The sequence below is a fragment of the Anopheles merus genome, chromosome 3L (assembly GCF_017562075.2).
Source record: "Anopheles merus strain MAF chromosome 3L, AmerM5.1, whole genome shotgun sequence".
NCBI lineage: Eukaryota > Metazoa > Arthropoda > Insecta > Diptera > Culicidae > Anopheles > Anopheles merus.
Window position 1 is genome coordinate 9,153,556 of NC_054085.1, and position 23,838 is coordinate 9,177,393.

General features: G+C 44.5%; 4 protein-coding genes across 12 annotated transcripts in view; 2 read left to right on the top strand and 2 right to left on the bottom strand.

The window, feature by feature from the left end:
- The window catches only part of LOC121599874, a 79,883-nt gene extending 66,836 nt beyond the window's left edge, over nt 1-13,047 (bottom strand). For 3 of the 9 annotated variants that reach the window (XM_041927986.1, XM_041927985.1, XM_041927987.1), the window contains exons 1-2: nt 12,717-13,044; nt 4,831-5,374 (exon numbers count right to left, since the gene is read on the bottom strand). Coding sequence is in view for 7 of the 9 variants with exons in the window: in XM_041927987.1 (XP_041783921.1) it covers nt 4,831-4,871 (41 nt within the window). In the remaining 2 variants the exon portion in view is untranslated. Of the gene's footprint in view, nt 1-4,830; nt 5,375-12,056; nt 12,162-12,553; nt 12,685-12,716 lie in introns of those variants that run through there. The other 6 variants (XM_041927984.1, XM_041927978.1, XM_041927981.1 and 3 more) reach the window with 5 other exon arrangements.
- An 850-nt stretch (nt 13,048-13,897) lies between these two features.
- LOC121599415 (PSME3-interacting protein-like) lies at nt 13,898-15,174 on the bottom strand. Its single transcript, XM_041927208.1, has 4 exons — nt 14,953-15,174; nt 14,778-14,876; nt 14,548-14,708; nt 13,898-14,471 (listed from the first exon to the last, which is right to left on the bottom strand). Exons 1-4 carry the CDS (start codon nt 15,047-15,049, stop codon nt 14,061-14,063), a joined length of 768 nt encoding a protein of 255 aa, XP_041783142.1. The 5' UTR covers nt 15,050-15,174; the 3' UTR covers nt 13,898-14,060.
- Nucleotides 15,175-15,368: 194 nt separating this feature from the next.
- On the top strand, nt 15,369-17,206 carry LOC121599416 (probable glucosamine 6-phosphate N-acetyltransferase). Its single transcript, XM_041927210.1, has 4 exons — nt 15,369-15,748; nt 15,985-16,195; nt 16,310-16,499; nt 16,571-17,206. Exons 1-4 carry the CDS (start codon nt 15,728-15,730, stop codon nt 16,788-16,790), a joined length of 642 nt encoding a protein of 213 aa, XP_041783144.1. The 5' UTR covers nt 15,369-15,727; the 3' UTR covers nt 16,791-17,206.
- A 1,222-nt stretch (nt 17,207-18,428) lies between these two features.
- On the top strand, nt 18,429-21,028 carry LOC121599414 (tubulin-specific chaperone E-like). Its single transcript, XM_041927207.1, has 5 exons — nt 18,429-18,788; nt 18,896-18,996; nt 19,174-19,548; nt 19,616-20,325; nt 20,415-21,028. Exons 1-5 carry the CDS (start codon nt 18,708-18,710, stop codon nt 20,708-20,710), a joined length of 1,563 nt encoding a protein of 520 aa, XP_041783141.1. The 5' UTR covers nt 18,429-18,707; the 3' UTR covers nt 20,711-21,028.
- Nucleotides 21,029-23,838: the final 2,810 nt, after the last annotated feature.

Below are 23,838 nucleotides of genomic sequence, written 5' to 3' on the forward strand. Positions count from 1 at the left end.
GCTGCTGCTGCTGCTGCTGCTGCTGCCGTTGTGCGATGTTTTCCCAGAAACAAACGTCCATCGTCCTACATCGATACACTCATACACACCTAACAAACTTCCCTTTTCCACGTGGTTGGCGAGGGCCACCTGCTTTTCCACCCTCTTCAACCACTGAACCATGGCAAAGTTGGAAATGGGGCACCCGCACTATCTAGCCCACCATTTGTCACTCCAGGAGAATGGCCCGTTTTTCGGCTATTACTGGTGCCTGCATTTTTTGTTTGTTTTTGGTTTGGTTTGCACGGGAGGGAGGTTAGAGAGTGGGTGTGAATGGTTCAATATATATATTCGGACGGTTCGATGGGCACCTGTGCTAGGCGTTAGGGCCAAAATTAGGCTCACGGCGGTGCCATACGTTACGATGGACGCACACGCACCCGTAGGTTTGCCAGGCAAGGTTACTCTTTGCGTCTAGTATCCGAAGGTAGATATTGGAGATTGGAGAATCGAAAATTTTGAAACAATTCTCTATGTAGAGAGAAGGAAAGCCAAACGGGACAATAGTTACTTGCTTTTACAGTAATAAAAAGGAATTTAATGTGAAACAATTGTTTCAATTCCAGTGCGTCACATTGATATCAAAGCGTTTCATACTGTTTTCACACCTTCATGCAGTGCTGACACCTTCATCACTGCTAGTGCAAAGTATTAGCAACACATTATGGTGTCCTTTGGCGTGCTTGAGCGATGGCGTGAGCTTGTGCAAAACAACAAATATATGCTTCCAGGGGACCTTGGTGTGATTGCTGGCTGTATTTCAATCAGTGCTGCTTGGCATGATTCATCATCTGGCCGCAAGCTCCAATCAATTCCTTCATTAAACGCACCCACCCCAAGTGTCTCCAATGCATACGGGCAACAGTATAGCGGAGTACAATATGACACCACAATAGAATGAGGAAGAGAAACTAAGACCACCGCACATCAACACACATCAGCACACATCGAAGTGTCGATTGTGACCTTATTTTGCATTCCTTTTTTGCTGGGTCGGTTGCTGGGTTAGGGCAAGAGAGTGTCGACAAAGAGGGGCTGGCAGTTTCTTTGTGTCTTGCCGCACAAGCCGCTGCGCGACGGGCACACTACTGGTGACGGTGGTGTGCGGCTGGAGAGGAACTTTAAAAACAATAACATAACTCATTTGCCGACACACTGCCGACGAATGGTGAGCACAGTAAGGGGCACCCCACACACGTGTAATTGGCATTGGAGGAGTGTTGAAACTGACCACGCGTTCCAACGTTCTAGATCGGAATGATAAGGAGAAGCTTATAGCCCTTCCCCAGACACTTACTGCTTGGGGCTGCAATTTTTAATACAAATATATAGTTCCAAATGGTTCCAAACAATGAGATAAACGTTGTGTAATGTAATGTTCAACAAATGTCTTCAATCACTATTTATTCCATCGAAGTTACAGCCTCTCTTGGTGCTTTTGGAAAAGCTACAAGCTTCGCTTTAAGACGTCAGCTGTTTGGAGACCGAACAAGGTGCGACCTGCCCCCTTCGTTTTTTATTACCATATTGCTAATTAATCTTCCATGTAACTTCCAGCAGCCACTGTAAGCTTACCGTTTCTACCCTGCGTACCCTTTTCCAACACTCCAGACACACAATCGATTAACACACCATGCACAAGGCAAGCAGAACCGGGCGCGCGCGATCACAATTGCCACTCTGCTCTATCTCTCCCTTGCTCTCTTTTTCTCTCTCTCTCTCTCCCAGCCTCTATCGTCCGAGGGATCGTGTTCGGTGATGCATTTGTTTAACGTTTGCTCACGTTTTGCGCGGAATCACCAGTCCGCGAAATGGACCGTTCGTCGTTAGGCGTACATAACTTGCGTCTTCTTCTCAGCTCAGCGAAATGTCGCCACGCACACGTACGTCCATGGGGGAGCCCCCACATCCCGACCAACAGCGCTCAGTAATATCTGAACGAATCAGAGCCTCGCGGAGAGGAAGTGTCGCTGTAACTCGAATCGGTTGGTGCTGCTTTTCCTGCGCCAAAAGACAAGACAAGAATCTGATGACTCGGGCAAACAACAGGCACCGGCGGCAGTGATCGAATGTTTAATTCACAGCGAAAAAATTGGCTTGTTTGCACAAAAAGGGGTTGGGTGCCGTTGAACACATACTACCGAATAAATATTTGCACTTGCACCAGCTTCCTTCTTTCCGGTTGGGGCAATTCCAGAGCACACAATGAAGAATTATGCATTTTTGATCGGCATAAAATGGCTCCCTATGCTCCCATGTTGGTGTGTAATGTACACAGATTTTTCAGGCATTTTCTTGTCATTATGCTACAGTTTTTGGGATCGTTTTCTCCTTGTTTTTAAATCGAAATAAATACTATGTGTAAGTGAAAAAGAAATTTTACACTTTTTGACTAACAATTCTTTAAAAATATGCGCAAGTATTATGTTTTATCTACCAAACGTGAGGTTATTGTATTCTCTCGAATGAATAGATATTGTTTTCGAACTATATAAATGCTTCACATGAAATGTTGTAGTCATTTTACAATAAATTTACACAATCGACCGAGGTAAAATAATTATGCAATATGTAAGATCAGGTTTTATTTTCCTGCTCTAATCGTAGAGAAACTGAAGTGCGCTTCCGACATGAAAGCTCCAATCCATTAGGAAGGAAAAATTAGGTTAAGAATACAGCAGCAGACACATTAAAACCCTTTTCCAATAACGTACAGGCACACCAAACAACGTGAAGTCATAATCCTAGGGGATTTTTTATTTGCTTTTCGAACTTTCCAGCAAACATGGCACAAATCGCCCCAAACCGAGCGGATGATCTCAGAGACAGAGTGAAACGGTGAGGCCACTACTACACACAAGAAATCTTTACATTATATCATCATTCTTGAATTGTTCACCTTTTTGTTGTGAAGAAGAAAACAGAAAAAAAGTGCGTGATGGGAGCTGAGCGATAGTGCGCGCGATCCGATTTGGTGGTCATTTTTTTATTGACATAAACGCTGCTGCTTTTTGCGGTCAACCGATCTTGACACAGCGATTAATGTGACTCATAGCGTGATGGTGGATTGACTCTTTCCGCAAAAGAAACACACACAGCTCGAATCAATACACATTTTGGAATTCTTGTTTTTTTTTAGAGAAGCTTTAACACTTCACTTGCAAGAGCTTTCGAGATTTTGAAGAATTTGCCATACCGGGTAAGAGGTTAATCCACTCTATTGCTTTGCAACACACTTTACCCTCGGATGACTCGTTTTGAGCCCCCACGTTACTCACATTTTAGTTGCGTAAAAGGCGCAAGAATGTAAAATTAAACAGAAACAAGGTGTGATAACTACGCACACCAACGGTGAGTGAGCGAACGCACCATCGTCATCATTACTATCGCCATCAAAAAGCTCAGATTTTAATCGCTCCCGTTAGGGGTATCGTTACGAAACGGTCCGAGCAGGCCACTCTGCGGGGCTGTGTTGATGGTGGCCTTATCGGTGGCGATTGTAACGGACAATGGTTGTTTGTGGATTTGGAGGGAGGAGCATGGTGTAAAAAAAAAAACTATAACAAGCAATGCGTAAGGGTTTTACATAAGGTATTATCTTATCGTGTACTGTGCCGAACGAGCGAGCGCCTGCACAATGCCTATTTGTCGATTGATCAACATCAATTTCACAAGTTTACCATTTCATGACGCCGTTTGAGGTTTTTTTTGTATTTGCAACTACTACAGAGGATAGGGACAATACAAGTTTAAATTTATTAGAAGAGTAGAGAAGTTTTAGATGGGTTTGAATTGAAGATCGGAACACCTCACAATATATTGAATAGAGCTTTAGATGCACAGCTCAGACATTGAGTTGTGAGAACTTATGAAAATCAACGAGTTTGTGGATCCTCGAAATTCATCTATGTGCAAAAGTCTTCAAACAGGAATTTGAACAGAAATGACATTGATATCAATCTTAATACAATAGATATTCAGGACATGTGAAGCTCCTTTACTCTGAAACTTGCAGAGATTTACAGCTCTTAGAACATCGAGACAAGTTTGCCGACGTATCCAGAAATTGGTAGTTGATGAACCTATGAAATTCTGCTAAAAGGTAATGCAATGGCTCAAAGTTCTCATACATATTCAAAGACAATCTGGAACCTAAATATATTAATCCCTGGATCATGTTTAAGAGGATACCAAAGCAATTATTATGGGTGTTAAAGCAATTCTAGGTACTTGCGCATTTAAAGAGTACCTGAGACCTCAAGATCATTGCCTGGATCTTAATCCAAGGTCTAGAATTGATTCTTATCAATGCGCGAATTCGGTTCCATGTATATGAGAGAGCAATGGCGTAATTCTGATACAGTAGATATTCAGGACATTAGGATCTCTACTATGCTCAGTTGACTCTGACAATTTCGGAACATCAAAACATATTGGACGAAGTTTCCAAATTCCCCAATTTAAGATCTCTTCTTCGACACGCGATTACAATGACAGTAGTAGATACCATGTACTAGTCCAGCTTCGTATGTTGTGCTATTTCTTCTAAAAAGCTCTCACTGACCTTGCTCGTTTTGTTAACTGAAGAAGTTGATGGATTGAAATGCTGAGCTTATCATCCTAAATAACTACTACACTATTAGCAACAGTAAAGAAATACATTATCTACGTAAGAAAAGTGCTTTTGTGCTAAAGTGCCTTAAAGCTGAAGAGGGCCAATGGCCAAAGTCCAAAAGAATGTTAACAGAGGGACGGGATAGGATATCAAAGCAATACAAACAAAACATGTACCTTTCAGGCGGTCCAGCGTTGGATGACAGATTGTTCTCCATGAAGCCTGCGCTCGCGGAAGACGCACCAATCCACACGGAGTTCGCACGGATTGTGTGGGCCCTTACGGGGTATGTTGACTCGCTTAATCTCACTCGCTTCCTCTGTTTCCCTCCGGTATAATCTCTAATTTCCGGTGTTGCTTTGCTTTGCTTTGGTTTTGTCAGTTCCTTTGGGGAAGAAGTTCGTGTTCCTTCCCTTCCTGACAAAAACACTCCCACCGAAAGGGCGGGGTGAAAGAGTTGGCTGGGGCGGCTTGCCTACCCAAGCGTACTCATGCGTCGTTTCGCGCGCGACACACACTCCCCGCCACTTCCACACATTCATGCACTGTTCCTCCCCGTCCGTCACTGTGTGGCATTCGCTGGCAACACTGGTTGGAACGGGAGGGGAAACAAAACCACCCCCTGCTTCATATGCGGGCGGTAGTCACTCATTCACGCTCTTTACTGTACTGTACGATTTGCTCAAAGACACACACACACTGACACAAACACCTGGATACCTGCAACAATTGGGAGGACACAAGAGAAATATTAGGATTACGCATACTTGGGTAAGAAATTAACATTTAAACACATTGATCATTCATGTTTTCGTGCTTCTCTTTTTGTCACTTCCGATCGCTCTTCCATCTGTCACTTTTGACAGTCACTGTCACACAAACCGGTGCACAAACACACATTGGAGGGAATTTCTTCTCCATCATAGGAAGAAGAGGCGACAGCACACACACACACACCCTCCAGCGCCTACTTCGATCTGCACACAAATACACACGGGGAACACTCAGACACGATCGGTGGTCGTCGGGGGGCTGTCTAATTTCACCTCCAGGGGCCACAGCTACTTTCGATTTCTCACCAGCACCATTCGACAGATTTCCATCTTAATCACATTTAATTTTTCACACTCACAGGGAAGGGGGGTGGTGAAGCATGGGATGTTTTTCCCCTGGGAGAAAGAAGGAAAGGGAGGGTGAAAAACAAATACGCCTTTTCACTATCAGTACACACACACACCGACACATACAGTTTTAAGCGAAAACGTACAACACAACGCAACAATTTTGTTTTAATGGAAAACGTTCGCTGAGATGAGGTGGTGAAAAAGTGGGTGAGGAAAAGGAGGGGGTGAGGTTGTATCACTTTCCATTGCATTCGGGTGTGGTGGGGGGAGAGGCAGTAAAAAACGTTTGCCTCGCAGCACGCACGCACGCACTTTTCCAGCTTCGTTTCCCTCAAAGTCTCTCTCCCTCTCTCTCTCTGTCTATCTGTCAGCCTCTATTGATGTTGTTGCAAATATGCGGCGCACAAAACCAACCCCCCCCCCCTCATCCCTCCTTCCCTTGCCATCTACGGCTTTGAATTTGCACCCGATTGGCAGCAAACCACTCCCTCCCTCCGTCACTCCTTCCCGGTGATGGGAGTTCAAACTCATATGCACACAATTGCCCGGCTGATGCTCTGGGCCTGCAAAAAGGAGGTGAAGACCCACAGATGACCCTGGGCGGTGATGTGTGTGTGTGTGGTATTATTTCTTTTCACCGAGGAGGTGTAGTTTTTTGCGGTTTGTGCAGTTTTTTTTCGCTGTTGTTTGCGCTTTATCTCAAGCCTACTACTAGACTTTCACCTTTGGCGTCATCAGCATTATCATCGTCATCGTCGTCGTTGTGTCTTGGGCGGCGGTATATGATAGTGGATTCGGACCCAAATGGACAAGGGAAAGAGAGAGACAAGGAGAGAGATTGCGGGGAAAGACGCAGACAAGCAGGAACAGAGATTAGAAGAAGCAATTATTTTCACAAATGGTCGACGACGATGACCTCTCCGCTGCTGCTGATGATGACCGGTTGATCCGAACCGAGGGGCCATCTAATCTAATTTAATGTTTTTTTTTACTGCCGCGTGCCCAACCCCACCCCGCTTCAAGGTTTCTAATACACTATCGATCGAAAAGGAGAGACTGCTCGGGCGGTGGGGGGGAAGGGCTATTAATTGCCACCCGTGCTGCTCTTCCGTCCCACTCATCCCACTCAAGCTCACCCTCACTTCATTTCACCACAGCGCGCGATCACTGTGATGACGTCTGATGAATGCTTTTTTTGTATAATTTTAACCACCAAAAAAAACCCTCTTTCGGTGGTCGGTGAGGGTGTTATTAATTATTTTTGCTTTGGAAGCAACTTTTCCATAAAAAAACAGGAAAAAAAGTTAATATACGCAACAACCAACCAACGGCGCCGGTCACCAGTGAGGGTGAAAATTATGTGTGAATGAAAGCGTTTGCATTTGCATTTGCAGGTGAAGTAGAGATTATCGCATTTGCGTCGGTAATTTGGTATAATATTAATAACCTGCCCATAATAACGCACTCAGCGCTACTGCTGCTAAAGGTGTTCGCTTTAAGTGGGTCTTTTTGTAGCTCTATATGCATGTTTAGTGAGGTATTAGGGCGAGAAATTGTTTGATGGAGATTTATTTGCTTATTACAAAGGCACAAAGGGAAAGAGGTGTATCCATAAAAATGGAATAAAAATAATTTAAGTAATTATCTTAATGAAGAAGTCGTTTAAAATGCTTCAGTGCAAAAATTCATTCAGAAGAATATCAAAATACTGAATTTAAAGAGTCGCCACCGTGGGGACAGAAGATATAAAGGTTCAATTAACACACCCAACGTGATGATTGCCTCGTGGTACCACGATAAGTGTCAAGTGTAATACGGTCCCAGCAGTGAGATCGAATCCTGGTGTGTGTGTTTTAGTAGCAGCACCAATTCCAAACGAAAAAAATTTACAGAATACATCCATCATTGAACAATGCAAATAGAGCCTTTTGGTGCAATAGGTATAACAATGATTTTAGATTTTTTATTTGTCTTTCACAAAAATCAAAAATGTATTTTAACAAAATCAACAATTCTAAAATACATTTTTAGGATTTCAATTACACTGCCAAATGACATTGAAACAAAAATGCATTAATGTAGATCCTTTCGGACCCTTTTTTATACTTCTTTCAAACTTATGAGACGTATTAAATCTTCGCAATTAGTTACATCCAAAAACCCTCACATAACATAACAACTCAAGGCTGTGTAATGAAGTGTCTGTAATCTGCTGTAAAGCAGACATTTTCTATCGGTCTATTCTTTCTATCTTTTTGTTCCCGTTCGTTTAGACTGTAAAACCGTAATCTTTCTCGCTCAAAATATGTTCAACCATTTAGCCCACATATGCATATTTTAAGGCAATTGCTTAGGGCACAGTTTCCTATTCCACATCCCAACCGCCACCCGCTGCGGGGGCAAGGGATCGTGTTCTGGGTGGCACGGCATGGCTGCAGCATATGTATCTCGAGGTTTTTTTCCCCCGGGGTCCCGGGGTGCTAAATTCGTATCCAATTTGCATACACGATCTTTGTCGTGCTAGGGCCGGAAGGAACGCACACAGTGGTGTGTGTGTATGTGTGGTATGTCTTTCCAGTGTGTCTTGTTTGCTGTGCGTGCTGTGCAGTCATAGTGTGAGGAGAAACATTATTTTAAAGACTACAAAAACGATCGTTCGCAAATAACATCAAAAAATATAACAAAAAAACATGAGAAGCTATTATTTTGCTTTCCACGTCAAGGACAAACCTCACAAACGATTGAGATTCAATTAGAAAGATTAAAGATCGTGCGAAAAAATGCACAACAGCACAACAAAACAGCTACCATATGCACCACACACACTCACACACATACAGACAAGCAGACGGTGCATAACAAAGTCCACCAGTTCGGTCCAGCAGTCACTTTATAGCCCTTTTGTGCTTGCTTGCTGGTGTGCGCCACCAGGAAGGAAGGGCTGAAAGCCGGAGAATAGAACTGCGCGCTAGATTGTGCAGCAACCGTGCTACACACACAGCCAAACATGGGCCTTTACGCAAAACAAACACAACGACACAACACCATGGAGAGGGAAACATGGACATGATCGGCGGGTTGTTTTAAATGTAATAAAAAAGGAGAATTAACCATAGTAGCACACAATATCAAATACGATTCGCGAATCAGACAAAGAGAAGCAATTTTATGTGTCAATAGTTTGGTGTTTTTTATGCATGTTCGAATAAGTAAATATTAGGTCATATAAAAAGAAAAAGAGCACACCACCAAGCACCACGCGAGATAATGCCCAGCGCGTTTGAGGGCTGATAAAACGCTCAAAGTGAATCATTCCCCATGCATCGGTTGCTTCTGTTTGTTTCCATTAACTTATGTTCTGTTCGAAGTTTTGTGAATTGTAATAATGTGTTTATATTGGTCTCTTTTTATAATTATGGTTATGTTTTCCATTCAAGTAAATTTAACTAGTAACAACAGAATAATTTAAAAAGAGTCGTGCATGAATTACAAAAAAAGCAATTTGTTATGTATCTTCATCATTCGATTATTCTTCATATTTTGGTAGCAATTTTACTATCGTGGTTTAATTTGTTTCAATAGTTTTGATTCGTCCAATCGAAGGAACAAAATTTAAATATGGTTTAGTTTATCAGTCGTCTCAAAGAATACTAGTTTAAAACAAGTAACTAAAAATATTCAAAAAGCTGTAACTATCCTTAGAGCACCTGGAGTCTTTCTGCATGCATTTTAGGTTTCTCAGTACAATTCATATGAATGTTGCACTCTTCTCAATGTCCCAAAGATAAAATCTTACTGAAATTACCGAAATGTTGCACAACAAAAAAATTAAAATAAAAAATACCTTATTAAAATACGTAAATCACATCAAACACAAACAAACAAAAACCTACGATCAAATGAAGACCAATCGATGCTAGGCGACAATAATACGTAATTTGATGGCAGTAAGTCAAACCACCAGTCAACCCAAGTATAGTAAGTAATTGAACTTGAACTTAAAAAAATAAACTGATCGTGATTTAAGGTTAACGTGATTTTAATCGATCAAACATTGAACTGAAAAACATTTTGCGTCGAACGAGTGTTTCGGGCTACTGGCTGGCAGGAAGTTTGTCTTTCCATCGATTCGCGCGCAAGTACGATGATCTAAACTTTTCTGAAACATAAACCAGGAGCCACAGCCAGGCCAGGCCAGCCAGCATTACGCGCTGGTTGGAATCTTAAACACATCACGCAGATGGAAGCAGCAGCAACAAAAAAACATACAATCATCAAACATCAATGAGAACATCGTGTGACCGTGTGCTAGTGTGTGATTGTGTGGGTGAGTTCACTACACTAAGCTCGACACACACACACACACACACACACACACACACACACACACACACACACACACACACACACACACACACACACACACACATTGCCCTTCCGAAGCTGGGAAGATGTGATGGTGAGCGGTGGTGGTGTAGTAAAAACCACTCCATCCACTTTCGCAAACGGGGATTAGTGTGTAAACCCCTCTAACAAGCATCATAAACGCAGTTTGATCGATTCATGATCGAAATCGGTTGCCAAAATGTCAAACACCCCTACGGTGGTGATAGGAACGGGACACGGTTTCTCCAATTCCAACTGTCTCCATGTTTGCGTATACGGGCGCGTGCGTGTGTGTGTGTGTGTTGATAGCTCCACACAAGGGCGGCCTGCTGACGATGATGATGATGATGATGATGATGATGATGATGGTCAACAGTACTCGACAGAACGCGCGCACACACAACCAAACCGCGTTGGTGGCGTTGGAGAGTGAGTGTGTGTGAGAGAGAAAGAGATGCTAAACCGTGCAGTATAAGCTAAAACAGAGCAACAAATACCAGCAGCAGCATTCCCACACGTCTTATCCCACACACTCAAGGAAACAAACAACCACACACACACACACACACACACACACACACAGCATTGCGCACATGAAACTCCACAATAGATGGCGGCTAATACACTGCACGCATACAGACACTATACACACAACGCAGCAACGCAACGTTTCCATCGTCATGGGACATCACACGCTCGCGCGCTCGCTCTCTTTCTCGCTAGGGTGCTTGCGCTCACTGTCTCGCTCAAGCTCCCACACAAGGCGACGAAATCCAAGCTGCTGCTGCTGCTGCTGCTGCTGCTGCTGCTGCTTTCTACGCTACCGATCACGGGAAGACATTTTAATTGAAGTGTTTTTTTTTTTGTAAAAACCTGTCTCTCCTTTTATCACTCACTAACTACTGGAAGACCCGCTTTTAGTGTCACAAAAGGTTTTTTTTTATATTTCAAGCACAGAATCCATTCCCGTTCAAGCAAACCCAATGCTTCTATGAAGCTACTAATACACACACAGTCACACATTCACACACCTACGAAAGAGCACACAGAGGCACGTGAGAACTGATTTCACCTTTCGTCGCCCGTGCGCAGTGTCCTGCAACTACTTTCTTGTTCTTTAACACACTCCTCGTTCCCCCTACCACACCACACAAACTACCCCATCCTTCTTTTACCCCTGCCAGCCTTACCCTACAACCCAAAAAAAAGCAAAAACGGGGCTTATTAAATTGTGTAAAACTCAGCCAAGCTCTTCTCATCCTATCACACACACTCCATGTTTTCTCACGCACTGCTGCTCCAGCCAACCGAGTGTGAGAAGAAGCGCGATCCTCACGCCGTTCTACTCACGCCTCACTTGGGCCGATGAGCGAGAGACGATCACCACCGCCACACACACACACACACACACACACCCACCACCATCTCTCTTCCACAACCCTTTCCATGGGAGATGGTGAAGAAGATCGCGCAATTATGATCGAACGGAGATTGGCCTCTGAACTTTTGCGTTTAAAATTGCTTCCATCCAAGGAGAGAGAGAGAGAGATGGGAAGCAAGGCAGGCAAACCAAACACTAAAGTAGGGAAAAGAGGTATTAACATTTTCACTCGTTACTCTTTAAATCCTAGAAGGAAAGTTAATAAGAGGGGGGAATAAATAAATTTAAAAAAAAACTTTCTTCATCGTCTCCAACTCGTACACACACACACACACACAACAACGCACAAAGAATGGAGCCACCACTACACCACCACCACACACCATCCATCGGCACAGTACCAGCAATCTGAGAACACTTTCGTAAACACCTTTTTTATTTTCTATTTAATTAATTAACCATAATTTTGTTATTTTGTCAAATTAATGAAATAGATGGAATTTTAATTCACTTTTTTTAAGCTGAATGCACTTTTGCAAACATCTCTCTCGCTCTCTCCAGCCAGTAGTAGCAGTAGCAGGACAGACACACAGAGCAGGCACAGACAGCATCGACTGACACACACACCACGGATTGCTTGGATTGGGTTGGTAGGCGTTGCCTTCTTACAGTCGCCGCCGGAATTCACGGTTTTCACGACGAATTGCAGTACGCATACCACGATACACACACACACACGCGACGTTTGCTGCTTCCTGCGTGCCTGCCCCGCCGAAACACGCACACACAGCACGGATTAATGAAAGGGGTAAACGAAGGGAGAGGGAGGGGGTGAAGACCATGCTACGCTACCACGTTCATCATTCATTTGGGGCATACAATACAACACACAAATAAAAAAATAAAACACCGCTTACGGAGAAACTATAAACACACACCTACACAAACACACAGTTACAGACTTAAGGGACTTTTGGGGGAAAACCGTTTTTCCAGCTTCTCGTTTACCTTCCCGTTTTTTCACCCCGCAAGCAACTTTGTGGACACAGCTAACACACCAACAAATCGTTTCACACACGCGCGCGCACACACACACGCGCACACGCCCAACCACGGGGCCACGGAGAACGGAAACGGGATGATGTAAATATTATAAAAGAAACCTTTATACCTTCGCCTCTATCTTTACTCACACAGAAACACATACACACACAAACACGATTGGGGGATATGTGTAAACCAACGAGCACAACGGCAGCAGGCACGCACGCACAAATTGTGTGTATTGGGTGAACAATAGGGGAACAAACAACTGAAACTCGGCGGCAGGGCTGGTGCACGCACGGCTGCGATGCATTCGATCGCAACTCGCTTCGCTCACTGTGTCTGCTTAGTTGTCTCTATGTGTGTACCGTAGAAGATGTGCGTGAAGCAGCCCACTAGCAGCGACAGTGTGTACACGTCCTACCCGCTCGCGTGGTGCTGGGAAAATAACGGCGAGAAAAAGACAGCACCAGCGCCGGGCCCGATTCCGTCGTGTGCTCCGCGTGTTTCTTCTTCTTCTTGTTGGGTTTGCTTTTGCACAAGTCGCTTGCTATGTTACACAGGGAGTGAGAGCGAGAAAGAGAGAGCGAAAGAAAGAGAAAGAGAGAGAGAGAGAAACTGATGGGCAGATGTCGATGGGTTGGTGTTGGTGAACGCCGCCCGATGCCCATGATTGGACAGGTTTCGTTAAATACCCAAGCAGCGGAATTGCTTCACTTGACGAAGATTTACTTTTCAAAGCGAAGATTGTTGATTTCTGTACCGTGGAGGGTTGTAAAAATTAAATTGTAGCTTTTGCTTTTTTTCTATTGCTAAACTGATGGTTGGAACAACTTTGGACAATAATTCATGAGAATAAAATGTTATATTTTAAATAAATTTTTATAAATTTACTAAAAACTCTCTATTCATATGTGATATATAAACGCCTCATTTTGGTGGCAAACATCAGAAAAAACAACAACAGTCCCCGAGATACACGATACCTCTTATACCCGTTTTTCTAAATTTGACAGTTCTTTGAGTAAATTGTACTAATTTGACACATCAATTGTCAAATGTCAAAAAATTTCCCTTTTGATCGAATGTTAAAAACCATTTCAAAAGGTTTAAAAGGTTTAAATTCAGTCAGAATCAAATCAAATAATTAAATAAGTGGCAAAAACCACCCCCAACTTGCAAAATTACACAAACATTAGTGATATTTAGGCTGGAAATCACGAGATTCGACTTACGCGGTATTTTGTGGCCGTTTTCAGTCCCCATTAACCTTGAGGACCACCTGTGCATGGAATTTACAACACAAACTGACGATACAATTGAACATTTATTGTTTAATCAACTGGAACCCGCGTGCTCGAAAAGGGATCTTTTAATAGGATAAGAACTTCACAATAATCCTTCCGCAAGCGCAACGCAAAACAAAATCCCCGGGATTTTCTTTAAATTTCAAGCTTCCCTCCCCTTACAATCATTTCCCATCGCAAGTCTTGCGGGTAATCTTTCGCCCTATCCAATCGTACTCCTGGCTGTTGTCTAGCTCGGAATCCTCCGAACTGTTGTCCGAGTCGGAATCATCCTCATCGTACGAGCCCATGCCCGGCAGTATCCCGATTACCCGCATGGCCAGGTTCGGGCCCTTCTTTGCAATGCTCGTTGTGCTGGTTGGGCTGGACGTTTCCTTTTCTTCCGGTGCTCCTACACCGTTGGTTGTGGTCGGTGCCGGTACTGGCAGCTTCTCGGCCGGCTCCTCCTTCGGTTCGTTGTCCGGTTCCGCCTTCCGCTTGCGCACCACGCCGGCTAGTATTTGCTTCTGGCTGAGCCGTGTGCTGCTGATCGGTGCTTTGGCGGGTTTCGGTTTCGACACTTGCTGCTGTATTTGCTGAAAAATCGAGGGCAAAGCATATGTTACACTCGAAACTCGGAAATTAAATTATAGCATTGATGCCCTGCTTTACCTCGTCTAACCGTTTCTCCTGCAGCGTGGCAACCTTGGCCCGAAACTCGTTCAGCTCTTTCTGTTCCTCCAGGTGGGCCTGCCGTTCCGCTTGCATTCGATTTTTGTCCACCAAATCTAGAAACTCCACCTCATCGTCGTCTAACCCTTTGATCATGTTCTCTGTAGAAGGAAAAAAATGGATATTCGTTCAAATTGCAGCCCCAATCTCCAATGCCAAACGTGACTTACTGAGTTTGTGCGCTTCCTCGAACTCGCTGTCTTTCTTTTGTTTCTGCTCCTGCAGCCTTTCGTACAGTGACCGCGGGTCATACTCATCCTCGGGAGCCTCTGCCGAATTTGGGGGGAATGGTGCCAAATGAAAATGTAATCCGAACAATCATCCACCACCAACCACAACACATACCTTCGGGCTGATCGGCAGTCCTAACCTTTTCCCATTCCTCTTGCCGTTTGCGACGTGCTTCGACCAGCTCCGTCTCGGTCACGAATCCACTCGCCATGGTAGAATGCAGGGCAGATGAAAGGGTTTAGGCGAAAAAAACGGTGGAATAAAGCAGCACTAAATCCGGAGCAGCAGAGGGAAAGATGAACAGCAATCGATCGATTTGTTTATGTTTATCCCCAAGCAGCGGATGACGGGACCCTGATTGACATGCGAAAACGTCAAACAAAGCGTTTCGTCAAACGTCACCAAATCTGCTACTTGGGACGTAAATGTAAACAAACTGAATAAGTTGCTTATCTTTTTACTGCAGGTTCTAGTTTCTGCGGTGATATTGTATTTTTAAGGAGAAAGATTATCTTTGATTAATCGAAACGGTTTCTGTTGTTGCATTCAACACAACATCACAAGACCACCCACCTTTAAACAAACGGTTACGTGGTTGACAAGCCGAGAACGGCATTCCATACCTGTCAGTCAGTGTCGGCTTCAGCCAAAGAGAAAGTTGTTTTGCAAGCCCAGTGCTAGCAAGCCGATTGGCCATTCTCTGCCCAAGTCGCGCTCACAGCACAGCCCATTCCACGCTGGCAACATATTAAGGCGGAAGTATCTGTGGCCGTAGAAAAACGGGAACCATTGTGTTGCCATCAAGCAAACCATGCTCTTCAAGTGAACGTGAACAACGTGGTTTGCCAGACATTTGCGCTTCGTAGTTTGAACCACGTTCTGCTCAACGATGGGTGGTCCGGTGGGTGAGGTGAGTGTAGCCCAGCAGTACGTGGCACCAAATGAAACCAAACATTAGCGAAAGTCACCAGCAACGTGATCCGGTCAAGGTCAAGCGAATAACTTCCCGGTTCAGTGGCCATCATGTTGTGGCTGGATGCTCTTACTGTTATCTAAACAATGCCAGTTATCTCTAAACAATGCGTCTCATACGTATTTATGTGTCTGTGTGTGTCTGTTTTCTCTCTTACTCTTCCCTTTTTTTAGGAGGAACTGTCCCTCTACGATCCGGCACTGCTGCTCAGCCTAAACTTCTTCGATTCGCCCGCTAACTTTAACCCGCGCATCTCGGCGGCCGCACCGGGCGAAGTTTGGCTGAAGGTGCGACCCCTGCAAACTGGCGATTTCCATCGCGGCTTCCTGCAAATTCTGTCCCAGCTGACGAAAGTGGGCGATGTTTCGCTTACACAATTTCTCAGTAAGTGAAAGGGGGAACAACAGCAGCAGCAGCAGCAGCAGCAACTGTTGTTTCGTGATCATGACATTAAACTGTTTTGCTTCCTTCCTTCCTTTCTCCTTTTTTTTTGCACAGATCGCTTTGCACAAATGCGTGCCAGCGGCGACTACTACGTAACGGTGATTGTCGACACGCGGTACGACAAAATCATTGGCAGTGCAACGCTGGTGCTCGAGCGGAAGTTTATACACGGCTGTGCAACCCGGGGCCGGCTCGAGGATGTCGTTGTGGACGATACGTACCGTGGCAAGCAGCTGGGAAAATTGTAATTGCGCTTATACAGATGATTAATGTGCTAAGATTAATGTGTGTCTTCTTTCCATTTCAAATCCACAGAATTGTGGTCACGGTCAGCCTGCTGGCCAAGGAGCTCGGCTGCTACAAGATGTCGCTGGACTGCAAGGACAAGCTCATACCTTTCTACAAATCGATCGGCTACACGCTGGAACCGGGCAATGCCAACACGATGAACATCCGGTACGAGGCGACCACGCGAAGCATCGGGCGCAATGCAGCGGCCGCGGGCAACCAGCCCGAAGACACGGAACCATCCTGACAATTAGCCGCCAGTGCTGCTACCCCAAGTAAATCCAAGCTCTAGATTGCACCTGGTCGCGCTTTAGTTAAACATGGTTGTGTGTTTGCTTTGTCTGCACTTTGCCCGGTAGGGTGTGACATGTTTTGCTTTTGTACTTGCAATTGGATTTACTTTCGTACGGAGGGGAAGCGCATCGCTTGCTTGCTTGCTTGATTTAGCGCAAGGTTTTGTTACATTCTTTAAAAGGATTTTAAAGAAACGTTATTAAAACGCTTTGCGCTGAGCAGCAAGTGCCCCTCGTAGCAGCATCTGGTACATAACACGGATTTGTTTTTTAAATTTTTTTATCGTCTCATTTTATGTATTCTTTTCGGTGCTTGGGTTTCTGGGTAGTCAAATAAAAAATAGCTTTAAAAGCTGCTTTACACTTATAATTATGTTTGCTTTTACATTGAAGGGAAATGTGTCCAATTTGTTGGTTGTTTGGCTCTCTGATAGATTTCTTAGTAGAGAAAATTCCATTAGAAACTTGGCTTTGTTTCCAGCATATACCAATCATTAATAATATTATTTTCCAAGTTTTTTTAAATTGTTTTTTTTTTGTCCATTTGTCTACGTCTTCGTCGTCATATATTTTTCATTCCTTGTCATTTGGTTGAGTTCAACGATGTTAGACAGATCACTGTTATCAATTTGAATGACTTTATGAATGATGTCTTTATGGATCTTTAAGCTCGATTCGCTAGCGCAAAGTGTGATGAAGTTGTTTAATTTTTTGCTAATAGTTTTTCAAAAGTAATCAATTTTGCTCAGACACAATGCTGCGCAATCAAATTTTAAGGATTCCCTCATACTAGTCGTGGAATTGATTCTGAACCCACATTGGTCCACGAACCATTTACGAACCAAAACCGATCCTTGAACTGATCACGAGCCTTTACCGGTCGTAGAATAGATCATTGGAACTGATATTGAACCAATACCTGCCGTCGAACCAATCTCGAACCCATACCAGTCATATAAGAACCAGTTATATAATTGAAACCGAACCCATACTGATTCTGGAACTGTTAACAAAGCTATACGCTACTGGAACCGATCGAACAGGTCACGAATTCATAGATGTCCTGGAACGGATACTAAACTCATGCCTGTCTTGGAACCAATCACCAAAAAATCCAATCGGCCTTGGAACTGATACTGAATCCACATCGGTATTGAAATAGTCCTCGATTTTATTACTTCCAAGCGTGAACCAGTTTCGATCCTGAAATCGGTACAGTTCGTGTACCGATCCATTTACTGATTCCATAGAAATTTTTCTTCCTCTTGAACTACAAGTTGTAGGGAAGAGAGAGAATTTTCATAATGCGAATAATTGTATCAGAAAAAATAAACATGCATATATAGGCAAATATTTATTTTAAAAATATTTATTTTACCTTTTTTGCCAGTAAAAGTATGCAAAAGAAAGAAAACAAATTCGTTTTTAAATCGATTCATTTTTGCAACCTTTCCCAGACTGTCCGAAACACACTGCGCTATCAAAACAGTAGCAAATTTGTTACTTGGGCGATAGTTGCACAATGTCAACTTGACAGCACACAGCCTGTCTCGCTCTATCAACCGTACATAATATCGTTCTGCTCGCTTCGACATACGGGCCAGTTCGCCTTGACTGCAACGAAAACAATTCCTCGCGCCTGCCTCTTATTCCTTCCCTTTACTCGTCTCTTCCATCATTCAACACAACCATCCATTCCGTCATTGTGTTGATTGCTCCACTCACAACAGAGTAAAAGTCATCGTCGCGCCGTGGTGCAGCGGAGCAAACGATAGATTTGGTGTTTTTCCCCAGCAAGTGCACCAACAAATTTCCTCCGTGCACTAGTCGCACGGCTCTGTGAAGTACAAATTCAGGTTGTCCCGGCCGCCATGATACTGCAGAATCATCTCGAGCACGGCGTGCGCGTTAAAGTGGGCCAGCACTTCGGAACGGTTCGATACGTGGGCGAGGTAAGCAACAATCCATCCCCCCCGTGCAGTGTGTGAAGCAACACACGGAAAGTTTGCAGATGTGTACAAGTTTCCGTTTTTCTCGGTCCATTTTCACCCCAACACAGGTGCCAAACACGGAAGGCGAATGGATTGGCATCGAATGGGACGATCCGGAGCGGGGTAAACACTCGGGCTCGGTCAACGGGGTGCAGTACTTCCAGACGAGGTAGCGTATGGGGCGACGGTGGTGGTGACTCATCGACGTCACCATACTGTAGCCATCGACCCGTAACCATTGGTGACGGGTTGATCAAGCGTAAACATTTGCGACGGTGAACTTGATACAGCGTTTGTTTTTCTCATCCATCTCCCTTATATGGCTCCGGTTTTTTTTTATGGTCAGATCTCCCAAGGCAGGCTCGATGATCCGCAGCGAGAAGCTCGCCAAATTCCAAACGCTCGAGCAAGCCATCACGGAGAAGTACATCAGCACGGAGGACACGCTGCGGCTCGACTCGGAGATGATCCGGGCGGTGCAGAAGCAACTCCATGCACCGCTGTTCGAGATCGTCGGCATGGAGAAGGTGGGCGGTAAGCAGAGCAATCTGCAGCAGCTGGTTGACGTCTCGGTGCGCTACTGTCCGGTGAATGCGGCCGGCGATCTGAGCAGCTTCGTCAACCTGCAGATGCTGGACGTGTCGTCGACGCTCCTGTGGAACTGGACCGTCGTGGCGAGCATTGCCGAGCAGATACCGACCCTGCAGGAACTAAATCTATCGTGAGTGAAGGAAGCCTTAGCCGTGTAGTGCAATATTAACAAAATTTCGTTTTCGATCGGCCCGCAGGAACAACCGGTTTGTCGATCCGTACGAGGAGCAGATCAGCATGTTGGCGCAGAAGTTTCAAAACATTCGCAAAATCATTCTACGCAGCTGTGCGCTTGGATCGTGGAGTGAGGTCGTACGGCTGGCACGCATGTGGCCCGCGATCGAGTACCTTTCGCTCGAGCAGAACGAGATCGGGTACGTCGAGGACGAGGCACCGTACATTGTAGCGCTCAGCCGGCTGAAGCATCTGGATCTGCAGAACAACTCGGTGTGTGACGTCGAGTCGGTACGCAATCTGGGCAAACTGCCCGCCCTCGAGGAGCTGCTGCTGAACGGGAACGGTATCCGGGAGGTGCGCTTCTCCGAGGACTGTCCGCACAACGAGAAGGTGGACCTGTTCCGGCAGCTGCGCACGATCTATCTGCGGGAAAATCCGCTCCAGGACCAGTGCAGCACGTTCAACGAGCTCGATAAGCTGGCCCGCCTCGAGCACGTCACGCTCGATCCCGATCCGTCCGTCAGCTACGAGGAGACGGTGGCCCGCATCGTCGGCTCGATCGCTGGCCTGCGCATGTTCAACCGGTCCACGATCAGCGAAAAGCTGCGCCGCGACTCCGAGTGCGACATGTGGAAGCTGTACGCGAACCAGTGGGCGGAGGTGCGCAACGATGCGCAGCGGCTGAAGGCGTTCTTCAAATCGCACCGCATGTATCCGCGCGTGATGGAGCGTAAGTGATTTTTGATTTTCCTTTCCTTTTTTATCAACAACCACCGGAAACAATCGATTCACCATTTTTGTTGTTGTTTTGCTTTTCAGGGCTGGGCAGTCCGGAGCAGTTTCTACCCGACACGCGCAAGGTTACGAACATGATCCATCTGCAGCTGCTGAACGAAACGACGGCCGAGCGGCGGGACAAGAAGGTGCCGAAGCGCATCAACCTGCACACGCTGCAGAATCTGATCGTGAAGCTGTTCGGGCTGCCGGACAGTACGTCCTCGCTGCGGCTGTACCTGCTCGACCGGAAGCGGAAGGTGCGCATACCGCTCGAAAACCATGGCAAAAGTTTGGACTTTTACTCGGTGGAGGACAACGATACGATCGTGTTTGAGTAGATTGTCGAATCTGTGTTGTTCTCTCGTGGCGTCTCTGACGCTGCAAACACTCCTTTCTGATAGTCTGTTTTTGATGTACCGTCTTTTTTTTACACATATATGTTATCTTTGCTCGTCACGTTTAAATGCTGTTAAACACACTCACTCACTCAAATTGTGTCCTGCGGTCGTTTAGCAGGATGCGCTTACCGTTTTTAACGTAGAATGCAAACGGTTCTTCTATTCAAACAGCCCTTTTTTTATTTAACTCTAATAAAAATGCGCGCACACACACAGCTGCTTATTCAGTGTGATGTGTAAGTTATGTTTAAAACAGGATCGATAGTACTTATTGTAACGAAACGGGACGAAAGAAACATTGTTTACTTCTTAGTAAATTTGCGTAGCTTGCATAAACCTCTCTCAAATCCAAATGATGGTTTTCAATCATCATATTTTCGATTTTATGGACGCTTTACCATACAAATAATGAAGGAAGTCACTTGATGCTGCAAAAACTGCTCCAAAGGCAGTAACGAAAGATTATGGAATGGCAACAAATAACCTGATACGGTACAATTCTGTTACAGAAAAAGTTAAGGTTTAAAAGATCAATCTTAATCACTCAATCGTTTGTAAATCTGTTTGCACCGGGAGGGAAATTTCTATTTCGTGGTAACGAGTTGTTTGAATGAATTAGTGATAAAGAAGAGCATATGCAATCACGGTTTAAAACCGTCTTATCACCAACAAATCAATTAGCTGCCTAGATCTTTTGCATTGATGAAGATTGATCAAACCGCTGGATGCGGCAAAGTACTAAAATTTCACTCGTAGCGAGATGGTAGTGTCTAAGGAGGTAGTTGAGCTTACTACACGGGGGGATTAATGAGGTACAGCATCGCTACGGATGCGTTGCGGCTTTAAGAAATGTTGCATTCATGCAGAAATTTGTTTGTGTCGGGTGGAAAATCCACTATATATTTTGACGAATCATTTTGACAGCACTAGAGCATAGATCATTTCAATAACCAAGAATAGTGAGATCTTTGTGAGATTGCCTTTACTGTATGAACTTTTTTCAAAGAGATTGCCAAAGAGATTTGCCTTTAGAGTTGTTGGCGAATTAGTATTTACGAACATTAATCATGATTTTGATGTAATCAGTAATCATTGCATCATGAAAGTCTTTAGCAACAATAATAATAATAAATCTGATAAGTTCTTCGTTCGTTGTTTTTTCTACAAGTTCTTCTACTCTAAGCTAGTTCAATATAAAAGCAAGGCAAGGCTGGCTGTTTCCCAGTATCAGTATGATACTCTGTGTGAACTAGTTATCAACTTAGGTCTTGAGTTTTGTTCGAGATGATCATGTGTACAACTTTGTTATACGTTGCTGTGCTATTGATATTCCATGTGGAAACTGATGCTCAAAACGTTACAGTACCTTCTCGAGATAGAGTTGAACACCGGACAAAGGCAGTCTGGCTGCAACAACTACTGTTACGAACTTACAAGATCAAACAGAAAAAGTCCTATATTACTGAGATCATTAACCAAATATTGCAGCAAATGAAACGCAATCAAGAGTCCATCGACAAGAAATTTACATACAAGGAGAGGCTATCGAAGAGATTACAAATGACCATAAGCCTGCTGAGGGATATGATAGGCCAGAAACTTACCGCTCTGGAAATTCAATCAAATCTCGCGAAAAAGAATGTTGAACCAATGATCGACAAGAAGGAGCATTCAGAAGGAATAACATCAACCATCATCCGTAGCATCAGTCATCACAGCGAGGCTTTGGCGCATGATCGTGCCACGCTGCAGAGTTATTCGTCTACCGTCTTGAAAGAAAGACAGTCTCTTGATCACCAGCTATCACACCTGGAGGAGCAGTCAGGAAGGTCAACATCAAATATCAGCGAAATCATCAATCATCAGAGTAAATCTTTGGCTCATAACAGTGCCACGCTGAAGAGTCGTTCGTCTACCATCCTGAAGGAAAGACAGTCTCTTGATCACCAGCTATCACACCTGGAGGAGCAGTCAGAAGGAATAACATCAACCATCAGTCATCAGAGTGAGACTTTGGCGCATGATCGTGCCACGCTGCAGAGTTATTCGTCTACCATCCTGAAGGAAAGACAGTCTCTTGATCACCAGCTATCACACCTGGAGGAGCAGTCAGAAGGGTCAACATCAAGTATTAGTCATCAGAGTGAGACTTTGGCGCATGACCGTGCCACGCTGCAGAGTTATTCGTCTACCATCCTGAGGGAAAGACAGTCCCTCGATCACCAGCTATCACACCTGGAGGAGCAGTCAGAAGGGTATCACCAGCTATCACACCTGGAGGAGCAGTCAGAAAGATCAACATTAAGCATCTGTCATCAGAGTGAGACTTTGGCTCATAAACGTGCCTCGCTGCAGAGTAATTCATCTACCGGGATGAAGGAACTGGAGTCTGTAGATCACCACCATTTGTCCCTGAAGTACCATTCAGAAGGAGCAACATCAAGTATCCGCCGACGCGTCAATCTGCAGAGTGAAACTATGACTAAGACACAGGAGAGTCAATCGTCTACCGTAATGAAGGAACGACCGTCCGTCTATCAGCAGCTATCACAGTTGAGAGAACTATCACACGAGTCAACATCAAGCATCAGTCGAAGTATTTTCCGAAAGAATGAAACTATCGCTCAAAACCTTCCAACGCTACAGAGTCAATCAGTGTCAACCAGCTGAGTGAAATTTTGAATCAAATCCATACAGAGCTACAGGCACAAATGCTACTATGATATGAAGTGAAGGCCATTGCTAGCGTCACTTTCATCACTCACTACCGGTCACTACCGCAGTTGTCCATGCAACCACTTGATTAAATAAATTCAACCATTGTTTGAGGTAACGTTAGGGTAAATTGGTATTGAACAATTAAAATTCAAAAACAATCGAAGCTGAAGTAAAAGAAGAAGAAGAAGAAGATGATGATGAATAAGTAAGGCACAAACGTCCTTTCGAGGTTGACACTTACACATTTGATTGTACATTAGTACTATTCAGTTGAATGCGAATAGAAGTGATAGCAATTCTGCAACTTGCAACTTGTAGAAGTGATAGTAATTCTGCAAGGTATACCTTTA